The 15,659-nt window shown below is 43.8% G+C and overlaps 1 protein-coding gene across 3 annotated transcripts in view; it reads right to left on the reverse strand.

Moving 5' to 3' along the window:
* Nucleotides 1–15,659, reverse strand: part of LAMC2 (laminin subunit gamma 2) — a 64,517-nt gene that overhangs the window by 37,575 nt on the left and 11,283 nt on the right. For all 3 annotated transcript variants that reach the window (XR_014022493.1, XM_081297867.1, XM_081297866.1), the window contains one exon: nucleotides 2,177–2,365. Coding sequence is in view for 2 of the 3 variants with exons in the window: in XM_081297867.1 (XP_081153993.1) it covers nucleotides 2,177–2,365 (189 nt within the window). In the remaining variant the exon portion in view is untranslated. The remainder of the gene's footprint in view (nucleotides 1–2,176; nucleotides 2,366–15,659) is intronic.

Here is a 15,659-nt window from a genome sequence, read left to right on the forward strand (position 1 = left end):
CTTGCTAGGAGACTTTAGGCCACTGGTTGACTTTCTAGGTCAGCTTTCCCACTGTTGAAAAATATTTAAAAATATTCACTGCCAACTGGGAGATGTTAATAATAAGTAATAGGTTAACTGACAGTTTCAGACCAAATATGTGGCTTCTACAAGGCTTCTTTCATGCTGGAATGTAATTTTTTAAAAAGGTCAGCGTTCCAGGAGATTGGGACCTTGACCTCCATCTTAATTATACCAACTACAATCAACTCCAATTTGTTGTCAAACAAGCATCATTTTCTTTCTGCCAGATTCTATGATGTATGACTTTTCTCAGATGAGGATACTGGAGCAGGGAGAGGTTATTGAATGTGTCCCAGGTGCCCAGAGGTAGCAGTAGTGCCAAGATTTGAACTGGATCCAGGCTGCCTGGCTCCAAAATCCACCAGTATCCTGTAGGCTATGACTCTGATGTGAGCACACGTGGGTTTGAGCCCTGGCTCTGCCCCTTAGCTGTACAGGCTTCTTCCTCTCCCTCTCCAAGCCTTTCCTCATTGATAAAATAGGGGGAAAAAATAGCACCGCCCCCTCTGGGATGTCATTGGTAATGATTGATTAGCACTGGATGAAACGCACTAGTAAAGGGCCTGGCCGGGTCAGCACCTGCACACAGATAAGAGAATCACACAACACATCAGGTAAGAGCATCATTGCTGGCTCCACCGCTTGCTCCACTTTGTGGTTCACACAGGGTCTGGGCGCTTGCCCTCCACGGGAAAAGATAGAGCCAGGCTCCCTGCTCCTGGGCAAGCAGAGGACTCCACACTGAGAAGGAGGAGATGGTGAACTCCTCCCCACCCTTCCTCTTTGCCGAGGTTCAGTCTCCTCTGAAATTATAACCTGTCTCAGGCCTTCCAGGGCAGCCAGCTGAGTCTCTAATCACACTCTTGCCGACCCCTCTGCTGGACTGAGCCAACCCCAGTGACTCTCAGAGAAGTTGCATGCTCTAAGTAGCTGGGGGCTCCTCCCAGAGGTTAAATAAATGCTCATTAAAGCAGAATACGTTTTCTTCATGAAGTTCTTTGATTCACAGGGAGAACTGCTAACTCCAAAAGATTCTGGATACTGATTCTATACCACAAAGCTAAGCAAATCTGACCCAAATCACATGAGAATTGCAAATTGCATGAACTTGGGACTGACTCCTGGGGTATGGGCTATATCATCACGGGTCTCCCCAATTTTCTATATAACACATTCAACCAGCAACTCATTTGACTTCACTGACATCTGCCCACTTTTAGATTCTTTCAACTGCTGCTCTGAATTGGGTTTCCAGAAGGGACACGCAAGTAAGCCACGCAGTACAGCTCTCCCCTTTAAGTGGATGAGTGTTTATCATGCTTTTTAACATTTTCTAGCAAAGAGAACTAAACCATGACAAGAAAGAGGATAGAACAATAAGGCAACAACAACAACTAAAATACCTTAACTTATTCACAGAACTATCTGCCTCTCCTTGTTTATATTTACTAACTTGTTTTTACTGTCTGCTCAGGATAAGCAGAGCAGGGTGTGCCCACCAACTGGAGCACTGGTTTGGGGGGGGGGTCACTTAAAAGAAAAGCAACTAGCTTTCCTATCAACCTGCCTCCCTGTTAGGAGCTTCCTGTTGGTTGTTCTATTTTCTCTTATAAACATCCCATGAAAGACTCTAATCTTCCTATTTGCTTGTCGTCTCTCTTGTGGTTACCACTTCATATTGCTAGCACAAGGCAAAGCACAGAAACCCATCTTTTGGGTTCCTATTTTTCAAGAAGCTGGGCAAAGTGATGGTTATGGAGATGAGGGACCTTCGCTGCAAGCAAGCAAGCTTCCCTTGTCCCTGACAGCTTCACAGACTGTCATCTACCTGAAAAAGTTAATCATGGGACTCTCAGCACTAGAGTCCAAGTCAACGAGGTCCAAAGACACCAGCTGTTTCCACCAACCCCAACTCAAAAGAAACACATTTCCTTTCAGGTTGAAATTGCTCCAAACTCTAGTGTCTGCCGGATTCCCAGTTTTCTGGAAGCTGCACACCTTCCTCTTGGCCTCCACTTTCTTTTCCTCTTTCCCTCCCTCCTCTTCATCAATCCCTCCTTCCTCCTTCCCTCTCATGCCCCCTCCCCTTCTTTCTCCCCAGCCCTTCACCTACCTTTGGGGTTACAATTGCAGGGCAAACAGCGATCTCTGTCTCTGTGGCGGTAAAACCCTTCCTTGCACCTCTCACAGTGGACGCCATCGGTGTTGTCATTGCAGTTGAGGCAGCGGAATCCGTTGCCTGTCTGTCGGTGAAGCTCCTGATCGAAGATGCACTTCCTGGACTTCCCATTGCAATCGCAGACTAGGAAGAGTGGGGGGAAAGGCATCATCAAGAAAAACCATCAGGAACATTCTTCCAGGTGTTTTTGCTAGTAGTAGTATAAATGATGCCGGGTACCACCAGTGGGTTTAAAGTTCTCAATGCAGGAATGAAAGGCACCGTCTGGGGACCATGAGGACTCTTGCTCCTCCTAAAGAAAGCAGCTCTGACACAGTGCTGCTGGGTTGCTGCCTGGGAGAATGTGAACTCAGGTTGCCAGAGTGTCCTGTTCTTTAAGAGGAACCAAACATCTTAAATGATATGTTCTTATGCAAAAATTCATGATTTAAGTATCTGCGAGGAATTGACTTCAAAACACTCTGAAATTCCACACAGCAAGTCTACGGGCTGCAGAATGCCCGAGGCTTCCAGCTGAAGGCTCGGGCCCCACTGTCTAACAACTAGTGATGTTCTGCGTTCAAGATACACAGCACCTGTCGCTCCAGTGGCGGTCAAGGCTGGAGAGCCCATAAGACTGTCGGACAGGTACCTTTTCTGGTCCTCACTTGTGCCCTGAATGCCCCTCCCAAATCCAAGCATCAAAGAGAACCACAGTCCAATTAAGAAAGACCTCCCCTATGGTGTCTAGGAAGCTCATCCTGAAAATGTTCCTAAGAGACTCAGGGAGTGACATCTCCATGGAGGACCTCAACAGCCAATGAGGTGACACATGACCTAGCACCTGGCATACAGTAGACACTCAAGATGTTTCAGTCACGATTTAGAAGAGAACGATGCTGTGCCTTGAGGTTGTGGGATGTGGGTGATACCAGGGCTGCTCTTCCCTTGGGAAATCCACTTCAGCTTCCAAATCTTGTTTCTTCTACAAACGTAGACAGCACATTACCTGCCTCCCTGGATTGTTTAGAGGATCCCCTGAGAAAAGAATCCCCAACACCTTTGCCCACGGGATTCATCCCTCGCTCACAGGAGCAAAAAGGCAGCCCAGGAGAAAAAGGCAGCCCAGAGGCAGAGGAATGTGGCCTGGTGGAGAGCTGGGATCTGAGCCCCTCTCTGATGTCAAACCTACTTCCTTCCTCCGTGCGCTCGTCTCCATTGGCCACGCAGCCTCAACAAAAGCCTATTTCTAGAGTGCCCAGGGCCAGGACTTATCCAGAGTGCTGACCATAAAGTCAACAAATGGGCCCACATGTGCTGAGCAGCTGCTCTGGGCAGGGCCTGTGTCAAAATGGGAACCAACAAAGATGATGAAGTGAGTCTAATGGACTTCCTAAGTACTGCCTCTCAGTAGTTTCTAGAACTTTCTTCTGCTGCTTTAAAGGCCATCTCATCCACAGGAAGTCAATGACATCTACCCAGAGTCCACTGTGTTTCGAGGGCTTCACGTTCATCAGCTCAATAATTCTCACCGTAACATTTTAATGTGAGTTTATTATCTTCACTTAACAAATGAGAAAACGAATACTTAGAGAGGGTAGTTGTCTTGCCTAAAGACACCCAGCTAAAAAGCAAAGGTATAATTTGCTCCCAGGTCTGACTCCAAAGCCCTCGCCTCTCCATTTAATCTTATTCTCATGACCCTGATTTAGCACTGCATGTAGGCACTCTTACAAATCAAACAGAGGCTCCTGCCACCTCCCCTGGAATCTGTCCTAGTCTGGTAAAATGACCTGTCCTTCCCTTGGTACCACTGGGGCTACAAGTCACTTTTATAGTGTCTCACATTTATCTCTTTCCCTGGATTTTCACCACGTGTTCTTTTCTTCTCTAGAAAACACACACACACACACACACACACACACACACACACCACACACACACACACACCACACACACACACCTACTTTCTTTCCATTCATTTATTTATTCAACAGATACAATCGTCAAGACACAGTTTGACAAGGTCCTGTATCAGTCAAGCCTTTGAGTATCCGAGGACAACCATGGAAAATCCTTAGTTTTCTCCTCTTCAGGTTAAACTGGAGACCTATCACCTCTGGTCTCTCAGCCATTGCCTGTGTCAGGATTTCTAGGTTCTTCTTGACTATCTTCTTAGCAACAAACCCTAATTTTCGACATCCTTGTTAGCACGATGAGGGTTTACTGGAGTACTTTAGTGCGGTTTGAACAGCTCACTCAGCTGGTAACGGGACTAGATATTTTCATTCCAAGGATGGAGAGTAACATTTCATTAAACTCACAGCCTGTTCAACTTGCACTCAGTTTAAACTCCCAGGGCCTTTTTGCGGACCTGGTGCCAAGCTGAATCTTTCCCAACAAATGCTGTGAAACTGATTTTTTGGACTCCAACAGATGCGCCATGCAGCTGTCATATGCTGTGAAATTTCTACCAAGGATATGGTTGTTCCCATTACAAGAGCTAAATGCGCCCGCCAACGATCCTTGAAAGGTTCTCCAGCTCAATCATCCAGTGAGCCAATGCCCTCCCTGTTCTGCATGCCTGTTGGGAACAAGCTCAAAATAAGTGCAAAAATAATTCTTTCTTCTTTCTTCTTTTTTTGGTGGTGGTGGTACTGGGGATCAAACCCAGGGCCTCAAACATGGTGCATGCTGGGCAAGTGCTCTATCATTGAGCTATACCCCAGTCCTTTTATTTTATTTTGAGATAGAGTCTCACTAAGTTGCTGAGGCTGGCCTCAATTGTGATCCTCCTGCCTCAGCCTCTGATTACAGGCATGTACCGCCTGCCTCGCTGCTAACTACAAACTTTGCATTGAGCCTTTCTAATTCAGGACATGCTTTTTGCTAGTCATATTTAACTTTAAAGATAGCTCATGATACATGTATCAGGGCAATATTTTAAAAATAGATAAACTTGTTATAATTTTTTTCTTACCACTTTTCGCCCCTTCTGTTCTTTCTCCTCTAAAGCTCAACTTTGGAAAAAAAAAAAAAAAAAGGAGGAGGGGAGGGTGAGCGGTGTTTTCTTTAAGATTCTCAGCCTTCAAGGGGGGTACACTATGTTCCAGCAAGGGAGGCCCTTAGCCAGCATCTCTAGTCCAGAACTTGCCCAATAGGTTACCAATCTATTGCCAAATTATCTTCTCTCCAAATAGGTTTCCCTTAAGCCAAGGACTATGCCACTGGATGAGGGCACGTAGGGGTCTCGTGTCCGGGACTGGACTGGTCTTGGGATCTCCATGTGATACTCTCTCACGGTGCCTGCAGGACTTTGAGGTTACCAAGAGACACTGGGCTCAGATGCTTAGTTACCAAGCTGAATCTAGCTCAATATCGAGTCTTCCACATTCACTCTCCAGAGAGCGAGGGCAGAGTTCCGTGCTTCTTTTGTGCTGAACGATTCTTTTCTTCATTGATGGGTATTTGAAACATGGTCTCTCTCAAATCATCTCCCAGGTTTAGCCTAATTTCCCTAATCCAACTATTATTAATTTTCATTACTGCAAAAGCCCAACTATGACATTTTAAATTCTAGAATATTCCTGCACATAAAAGGGCTTTAATGAAATGAACATAATATGGCTTGTGAGTGGTCTTTTTATTCTAGGACCAATTCCTGCCCAACTGCTACCATGAGCTCGTCGGTTGCCCAGGACATTGCCTTGTGAGGAAGGAGGCCACAGGGAGCAGGGGAGACGGTGTGAGAGGGGAGACCAAGCCACACAGCACCAGCTTCCACTGTGGTCAGTGTCCATGTATGTCCCTTAAGGATGAGGGAAATCTGGCTCTGTGTGTGAAAATCTACTGATTTCTAAATGTTGGCCAAAATTTCCTTCTCCATTTTCTTCTTGAAACAAAGGTGTGTCCAAGGGCAAATCTCTGTATTTGATTCTGCACTTCTAACAGGCAGAAAAGTCAGGAAAATAAAGCCCTGGATACCACACAGTGCCTGTTCCATAGTAGCTACTTAGTTTTTATTATTCTTATTAACATTCTTCTTAACTCCAGGAAACCTATACATGATTCTACTATTTAAAGGACTCCAAATCTCCACATAACTGGAGATTTAAAATGCCAACACAAACTTTTAGCAGTCATCTCCCTTCCTCAAGGGCTCTTCTTCTTCATGGAATCCCATCTCAGAAAACAACCTTTTTTAGTAATTTATAATTTGTTTAGATTAACAAACAAATTAATCCCATTAATCCACATTCAATCCCATGATAGATTCTAAAACAAGAGGAAATTCTACCAGTATTTTTATTATTCTTTCCTTCTCTTATGTTTAGACTTGCTCAGTTTTACATCTAGAATGTTGGTTTTTTTTTTTTTTCATTTTTATTTTCTTGCTTCCAAATTTTGGGCCAGCTGTGAATTTCATAAATATCTTGTCCAGTTTTCATCAGGGATCCTTGACACAAATGTAAGTAATGGAAGTACAAGGGTGTCTTGGACATTCCCCAGGTCAGCTGTGAGCCATTAACCAACAGTGCTTTCATTCATAGTAGAAGTTTGGTATGTATTTGTTGAGCAGCTATTATGTGCCAGCCCTGTTCCAGACACTGCAGCAAACAAAACCAGTAGATGTCCCAGCCCTTGTGAAATTTACATGAGATTTGGGGAGTGAATAAATAAGATAAATAAGGAATATATAGAGACAATATTAGGATATTGATATTTGTTAAGGAAAAATGCATGAAACAGCATTTAGCAAAGTTAGGTACGTAAGATGGGTGGGAGAACTGAAAGAGCTATATGCTGGATTACTACATAATTTCCATGCTGCTACTTGTCTGGTTTATGATCTTTGTCCACTTATTTATTGAGCACACTGATTTTCTATTAATTGTCATGAACTTAAAACTATAAACTACTTGCTTATCATTTTGTTGCAGATTCCCTCCCCCCCCCCCCGCCATGATAAATTCTTTTCAAAGTACTTCATGGATATATTTTTGTTTCATTGATTCTTACTCCTTTCCCCTTTCCTTCATCTGTCCTTAGTCAACAAGATGTACACTTATTTCCTTCATTTAATAAATATCACCTTATCTAACAGGGAGGCTATTCAGGGTGCTTGGACCCTCAGATTTTATGAGCCAGAAGGTTTCAAAAAAGGGTTTCTGGTGTTTAATTTTGCCAAAGAAGTTATTAAACAGACATATTTATTTGGTGTTGTCAAATATTGAGTGCATTATCCATGTTTGTCTATTATTTCCCCATGAGCCGGCCTGGATCCAGGACCTGGTATTAGATCTAATTCCCATATCACCATATCAGAAAATATAGAAACAAATCAGACTTGAACCCTGGAACAGGCCCAAGCCTTCACTAGGTCGAGAAATCAAAATAGGCAGGGTGCCTGGCTCCTTTCACTGAACTCTCGGCATCACTGAACTGGTTCTCACCGTCACTCTTCTCTGACAATTGATTTATCCCATGCTCTTCCCAAACCTCTCATCCTATGCTCTCTCTGTCCCTCATTCCAACTCCCCCAAATCCTTAACTGTCGGCCAGGTTCTTCCCACAGCTGAAGGAATGCAATTCATCAAGTTCACTTCAAGCCCCACATAAACACTGCTGAAATGCAGTCATTTTATGCAGATTTTTACATATTTCTGTAAGGCTCACAAAGCGTGGGTGGTAATTGTGTCTGGCTGTGTGGTGTGCTGCTTCGAGGCTTCGCTGGCACTTAAGTATTTATTATAATAATAACCATAATAGCACAGGGTTGCTGACCCACAAGGTGCTTCTTAGGAAAGACCCAGAGGCAGCCAGATGCAGGCTGATCCGCCCACTGCCACCCACACTCACCGGGAGACTCAGATCAAAGGAGTTGGGATCCCTCTGTAAACAAAGGAGCCCTGCATGCAGAATCCCTCGGGCTCCCACCCCTCACTGAACACACGAATCCAACAGGTTGGGACAGGAAGCAAAGGGGCAAAGGCTGTTTCCAAGCTGTAGACTTTGGAGAATGAAAGGAAACAGAAAATGTTTCCTAGGGTTGGACTTGGGCGAGCCTTGGAGGGGGACTGCCACCAATGGTAACCGTTCATTGAGAACTCATTTTAAATTTCCCATCAGAAATATTGCCCTTTCCAGGCAAGGAATTACCAGAAATGGTAATGAACTGGCATAAATACAATCATCTGTATCCGGCAGATCCTCTTTCTATTGTTCCGAACTTAAAAACATGCCAGTTTCCACCAAGGTGATCTAATTCCCATGTTTGTACGATTTGTGAAATCGTACTTTTGAGAGCTCTCACAATAATAACAAAATTAAAAATCCTAAGTTTTGTAAAACCCTGAAGGTGTGGCCCATGCCACACAAACTTACTTCTGGCCTCTTCCTCTCTCTAGGTCTCTGGACCCCAGGAGGCACCAGCTCTTGGCCACCACCTGTGGCCTTCAGGCTTGCCTTTGCCTGGGGCACTCCCTGCTCCAGCTCTCCCCAAATCCATTTTCCACACAGCAGCCAGAATGTTCTTTTTAAGACTGTGCATTTCCCTTGGATAACCTTCCAACAGCTCCTCCCTTCTCTGCATGCTTGGGGCACGCTAACCTTGCCTCTGTCATAGCATCTACCACTTTCTATCCTGGATCATAAATATTTTATGTTTATTACTTAGATCCTTTTAGCATCTCTCACTTTTACACTCCAATGGTACCAATACAGAGCTTTACCGTGGTTGTTGGAGGATGCATTCATGAAGGGGTAGAGAAAAGAAGGGAGGAACACAGCAAAGGAAGGAAGGAATGGAGGGAGAAATGCAGGCAGCCAGACTCTAGGAATGGCCCAACGAGGACCTGAAAGCCCTGAAATTGTCCAGACTAGAGTGACCCACTTGGACATTTCCCCAACACAACTTCCCAACAAATTTCCCCAGTGCAATTCACAAAGATTTTTGTTGTTTACATATGTAGCATTCAGTGTTTTAAAAAAAAGCAATATTTCAGAAAAAAAAAAAAAAGAAGAAGAAAGAAAAAAATCCATGGTGAGATGGGAACAGAAAGAACCGTGGGGGGAACTGGTATTTTCAATTAAAAGGAGTGCCTGTGACTTTCTGCTCACAGCACGTGAATGGTCTCTGCCCAGGAAGTGCCCTTCTGCGGTCTGAGCCTGGGGCTGCATGCTCTCTGCCCCCACCTGGAAGGAGCCTGAGATCAGCGGGCAGCCATCGGGCAGGTAACAGGTAGCTTGCTTGGCTGCTTTGGGGCTGTGTCAGGAGCTAGGAATTTGGGCGTCGTGTTGGAACCTGACAGTGTGTGCCGGCTGTGATTACGTCGAGTTCTGTGGCTCTCGCTGCCATTTCAGGTGCTTAGTGCATGAATATCGATTCAGTGAAACAGCAGTTCCATTTAGGTATAAGTGACCTGTAATCTGTGAACGAATCCAAGTATGAACCACTTAAAGGTGACATTCAATTCCCTTCCTTGGCCTGGGGTTGTGGCTCAGCGGTAGAGCACTTGTCTAGCCCGTGCAAGGCCCTGGGTTCTATCCTCAGCACCACATAAAAATAATAAAATAAAGGTATGATGTCCATCTACAACTAAAAATAAATATTAAATAAAAACTTCCCTTATTTAGAGGAAAGGCGTGTGCCTGTGTTCCCTGAGACACCAAATCTTTCCCTTGGATACGGTGACAACTCACTCCGGGTTTCCTCTGGCTTCTGACCTCTCCATGGAGATCCGTTAGCTGCTTTCTTCCTCTAGCTCTAGGTGTTGGTGAACCCTGGTGACTCCTCACCCTATCCTCCCTCCTTGGCCGATCCCATCCAAGGTAAGGGTTTCCATGGACTGATAGGGGCTGACTCCCCAAGATGCTTCCATCGACTGCTTCAAGTGGTCAGCGCAAAGCTCTTTAAACGAACAGGTTTAAAACCAAATCCAAGACTGTCATGCTTCAGGTTGAAAGCTGGAGGCTGTCTACACAGGTCCCCACCTTTCTCACCTGCTTTACTGAATCATATTGCCATAACCTACTAAAGTCTCAAATCCTAGTCTGCTGCGTTGGTCGGCTTTTCATCACAGTGACAAACACGGGAGAAAAACACCTTGAAGGAGGAAGGCTTTATTGGCTGTGGTTTCAGAGGCTGCAGTCCATGGCTGCTGGCTCCATTGCTTTGAGTCTGAGGTGAGGCAGAACACTATGGCCAAAGGGCATGGTGGAGAGAACTGCTTACCTCATGGCAGCTAGGAGGCTGACAGAGAGAGAGAGAGAGAGAGAGAGAGAGGAGAGAGAGAGAGAGAGGGGCCAGCAACAAGATACACTCCCACAGGGCACCCCTCCCAGTGACCTACTTCCTCCAACCACGCCCCACCTGCCAACAGTTTCCTCCTCCTCTCGTAGTCCTTGAATCTAAGGAGTGGATTAGTCCATGGATGAGGTTAGAGCCCTTCCTTATCCTTCAATCACTTACTTTCCAAAAACCCCACCACTGGACATTGCTGGGGAACCAACTGTTCAATGCATGAGATTTGGGGGGACGTTCCAAAGCCAGACCCTAACCCCCGTCTCACTATGGCCATGCTAGGCCAAATCCCAATCACCTATGGACTGCTATGGCTTCCTAGTGGAAATGACTGCAGCTTCTCTCGCCTGCCCCCACTCCACAGCCAGAGAAGCTTTTCAAAATACACATTTTCAAAACCTCTCTGCTTCGAGCTCCAAGGTATCTCCTTTCCTTTCAGGTTCAACACAGAATTCCTTAGCATTGCCTCCATGACTACCATGGTTTTATGCCACCCATTTTTTTCCAGCCTAATTTTGTGTAACATTCCAAACAGGGACATGGACTTCACGGCTCTCTCACTCATTCACTTGTACTTCATTTTATGCCCTTACTTCCTCTGCTTCTTAAAATTCTTGATTTGTAAAGGAAAATCATAATAGTGGGGAGAGGTAACTTGGAGCTAAAAACTCAACTAGCTTACCCTTTGTTTGTTAAGGAGTTACACAAAACTAACTGAACTGAACTATGGGACACTACCCCCTACTTCGGAGTCCAAGGACTGGTCTGTAAACTGATCACCCTTTTATACTTAAATACAGTAATGAGTACTTCCATGAAGTCAGCTCTACTGAGGTCCTTCAATAAGAAGTCCAGATTATAGCTCAAAATGGTGAATGGAATTTAAGTTGAAAATAGTTGGGTTTTTTTTTTTTTTTTTTTTTGTGTGGTACTGGGGATTGAACCAGGGGCACTCTGCACTGAATTATATCCCTAGACCTTTTAATTTGAGACAGAGTCCCACTAAATTGCCCAGGTTAGCCTCAAACTTGGGATCTTTTTACTTCAGCATTCAGAGTCTCTGGGATTACAGGCATGCACCACCACACCCAGTTTATCCTAACATTTTAAAAATTATTTTTACAAATATTTGAATTGCACAGTACTTATGACTAAAGAAAGACACACCTGCTATCTATCGGTTTGGCATAAAAGGCACAGCAAGCTATGATCTTATTTGTAAAAACCAGTCTTCGAACCTGAGCTACACAAGATGAAAAAATATTTTTAATATTATACTTACATGTGATCATGAAAATGTTTATATGTATTTTCTAGTTTGAAAACATCTTGCATGGAATGTTTCTTTCTAAATTTAGTGTGTTTCTCGGTTTGAGTGAATACTTCAAAACAAAAGCTGAATATTTTGTCACAAAACCAAACTTCATTTGGTCTTGAACTTTATGGTTTAGTGGGTGAACACGTACTTCCAGTTTTATCTTTTTAAAGAGCACCACAATGTGTTTTCTAGTTAGGATAGGGTATTTCCCTCGCTAAGGGACCTTTAATGCAATCCTCTCTCTCACGTTTTGGCAGCCAACACAGCCAGAACCCCAAGTACCTACTTTGCCTGATCCATTTGCTTCCAGGGACATGTAACTGTCCCCCAGTGTAAGTGGGGCTGCAGCCTGATGCACAGTGAGGAGCCAAATGACAGCTTGGCTCTGATCACATGGGCAGCTCTGGGTGATGGAACATGGGTAAATCTTTTCAACTCTAAATTGTCTAAGTCATCAAGAGTCTATGAAACTGAGATCACCACATTTTCCTTTTGAATGGTTATGAACTAAAAGGAGGCGCCTATGATCAGCCAAGGGTTCATAATACATTATGTCACAAGCCAGACTTGCAAACTCGCATGTGCAGTGACTCAGCCCGGGGAGGACTGCGCCAGGAGACCACACCTGGAGATGTTTCCCCTAACACTGGGACACCAGTGCCCAGGTGAACTGTGTGGAAAGGAAAGAAAGTTCCAGTAAACAGGGGAATTAGGGGCAACAAAGGAACATCATGAGGATGAAGGCAGAATCCGAGGGCTCAGTCTGAGTGGGTTCAGAGGTAAAGAGAAGCGAGGAGTAGGGCCCAGGGGATACACCGGGCACCTTTAAAGGCATCAGCTACAGTGCTTGTGGTAAGGAGCTATATGAAAATATTCAGCCTCCAACATGGCACCCCATGCCCCTCTGATCATAGAAATAGAGATTTCTCTGTTTCTATGAGGTTATCTATTAAAAAAAGTCATTCCAATATAGAAAGACTATTTGACTGTTATAAAGCATTTGGGCCTTTCCTACCCAGCCTAGAAAGAGGTCACATATGCCCCTTTAGGAAGCAGCTGAAATAAAGGAAATTATAGAGGCCCGTACAGCAAGAGGTGACACCTGAAGCAAATGAGACTAAAAGGGAGTCTGAATAAAGAAATTTTTTTTTTAAAATCTGATTTATATGGAAAAAAAATTGGAGATAACTGAACTATACATTAAATGTGATTTTTCAACCATTTAAATTTGTGTTCTGTTAGTTCCTTTAAAAAAAAAGTTATCTAATGAACAAATATTTCTCTTTAAACCTTTCATTAGTTTTGTGAATAATATGTTTTCATACAAGGAAGTTAGCCGTGGATTTTTTTTTTTTTTTTTTTTGGTACCAGGGATTGAACTCAGGAACATAACCTCTGAGCCACATCCCCAGCCCTATTCTGTATTTTATTTAGAGACAGAGTCTCACTGAGTTGCTTAGTGCCTCACTATTGCTGAAGCTGGCTTTGAACTCACAATCCTCCTGCTTCAGCTTCCCAAGCCACTGGGATTACAGGCTGTGAAACTGTGCCCAGGAGCTACGGACTTTTTTCTTTTGCTCTATCCTTCACAGACACACTTAGATGTGTATGTGCTTACCATGCACTATTAGAATACTCAGTTTAGCTGGGAATGACGGTGACTCGTGTTCATTGGGGAAATATGTTTGAAGTGCATTTGGAAAATAATCTTACTTATTTTCTGAAAAAAAAATCCATTTGAAAACAACAAATTAAAACCACATTGGTTGAAGTTAGAAAAATGAATTAAATGGGCTCTTGGGAGCTTGGCCATCAAGAAAGGAATGACAAAGTTTGGCCCTTGAAACACTTGGGAAACTCTGAATAATAGAACATGGACAATTTTTTCAACTCAAATCCAAAGCCATCAAGATTTAGCAACAAATATCCCAGTAGAGCCTGGCCACAAGTCTGCATCGGGGAGTAGGAGCAAGGTGTCCTGCACCTCAGTGGGACACCCGTGCTGCTTCTCCACGACCACAGCTCAGCTATGTCGGCTGTGGCCTTATCTCTGGTCCCTAGCAGACCTCAGCTTGTGAAGACCCCCTCCTACCATGGTACAAACTCCTACATGAGGCCAGAACAGCAGCTTTAGACTACTGTTGGACCCTCGGCTGTTGCAAAATAGAACTGAGACATAATCTTTAAATATTCGGAATCCCCTCTCACCAAGAGCAAAGTAGGCAGTAATTTGAAATAACAGTATGTGCAGAGTTCATGTGGTCATCATTCTGGCCATGAAACTGAATTCTTCCTGAAAGACTCCAATAGTCTCCAGCAGGGACAGAAAAATAACCTCTAGACACAGCTTCGCGATGGTACATGCCTGTAATCCCAGCAGCTCAGGAGGCGAGGCAGGAGGATCGCAAGTTCAAAGCCAGCCTCAGCAAAAGCGAAGCGCTAAGCAACTCAGTGAGACCCTGTCTCTAAATAAAATACAAAATAGGGCTGGGGATGTGGCTCCGTGGTTGAGGGCCTTGAGTTCAATCCCTGGTACCCCCCCCCAAAAAAAAAAAGAATGTTCCACAGGCAACTAAAGAACTGAAGCCTGGCCCAGCCCTTCAGTGCCTCCAATTCCCATGTGTGAAAGCAGTACCCCTGCCGGAGCCCAGCTCTGCTGTGGCCCATTGTGAGAATCTAGGCAGTCAATGAACCTCCCTGGGTGTCATCTTCCTCATTTACAAAAACAGAGGCTCTTTCAGAGAACCCTCAAGATCTACTCTCATTTTTATTCTGAAATACTGTAGTAAGAGAAAAAAGTGATGAAATGTAAATCTTTCTGTAAGAAATGTTCCATGTAAGTGCAACTGAACATTTGGATAATTTATCTACTTTTTTAGTTAGTTGTAAGAAATGATTTGGCAACAGCTTGATTTTCTTTTTTTTTTTTTCAAATGTAGAAATTCATATTCCCACAATAAGCAAAAATAAAATCTGGAAAAGACACAGTTGGAATTCTATAAGTGGTCTGCAAGCCCTGAAGAAGTCCAGCATATGGCTACCTTGACCAGCTGATTGCCACCTCTCTCCTCTGATAGGACAAAAAGGAAAGACTCAAGCCCTTGCATTAATCAGTGTTGGAAGAAAAAGATTTTCTTCTACTTTCATTACTGCGATATAAACAAATGCATGTTCGTCCAGCGGGGAGAGACATATACAGACACAGTCACCCTCAGACACTGAAAAGACAGCTTTTGTCCTTGAATATGATTCAAATATTACATCATCTATCTGGAGATTATATTGGAACACAGCCCCAGGAATGATTCCCAAATTTACTAGGCTTAATCTGCAACTAAATTAAAGTATCCTTGTATTGATAGAGCTACTATTTCTACACTGTTCTGTAATAGATGATTCAAGTCTTGTCCTTGCAAATTTCTCCAGGAAAAACAAATGTCCATACAATTGAGCCCTAAGAACTTAAATAAGAAACATGTTCCCAACATTGCCTCAGTGCTTTGATTTCATGCTGATGTTCCCATAAACACTGATCACACGTCAGCAATTATCCTCCTCAGCTTCTTGGACCAGTGGAGCTAAACCAGTGGCTGCCCCCGGTTCTAGAAGTCCCAAATTTATGCCTACATAGGAATTTCCAGCTCATGCACCAACCCAATTCCATACTCCTGTTTACTTTATGTGCTTAAATATAAGGTAGATGTTTTTGTTTTTCCAAAATTATCCCTCAGGGGAAAAAAGAGATCACATTTAAGTCCTTTTAGAATTTCACATATTATAAGGCACTTTCCCAGTGACTTAAGTGTTGTTTGAGGAAG

This window comes from Spermophilus citellus, assembly GCF_964194105.1.
Source record: "Spermophilus citellus genome assembly, chromosome: 6".
Lineage (NCBI taxonomy): Eukaryota > Metazoa > Chordata > Mammalia > Rodentia > Sciuridae > Spermophilus > Spermophilus citellus.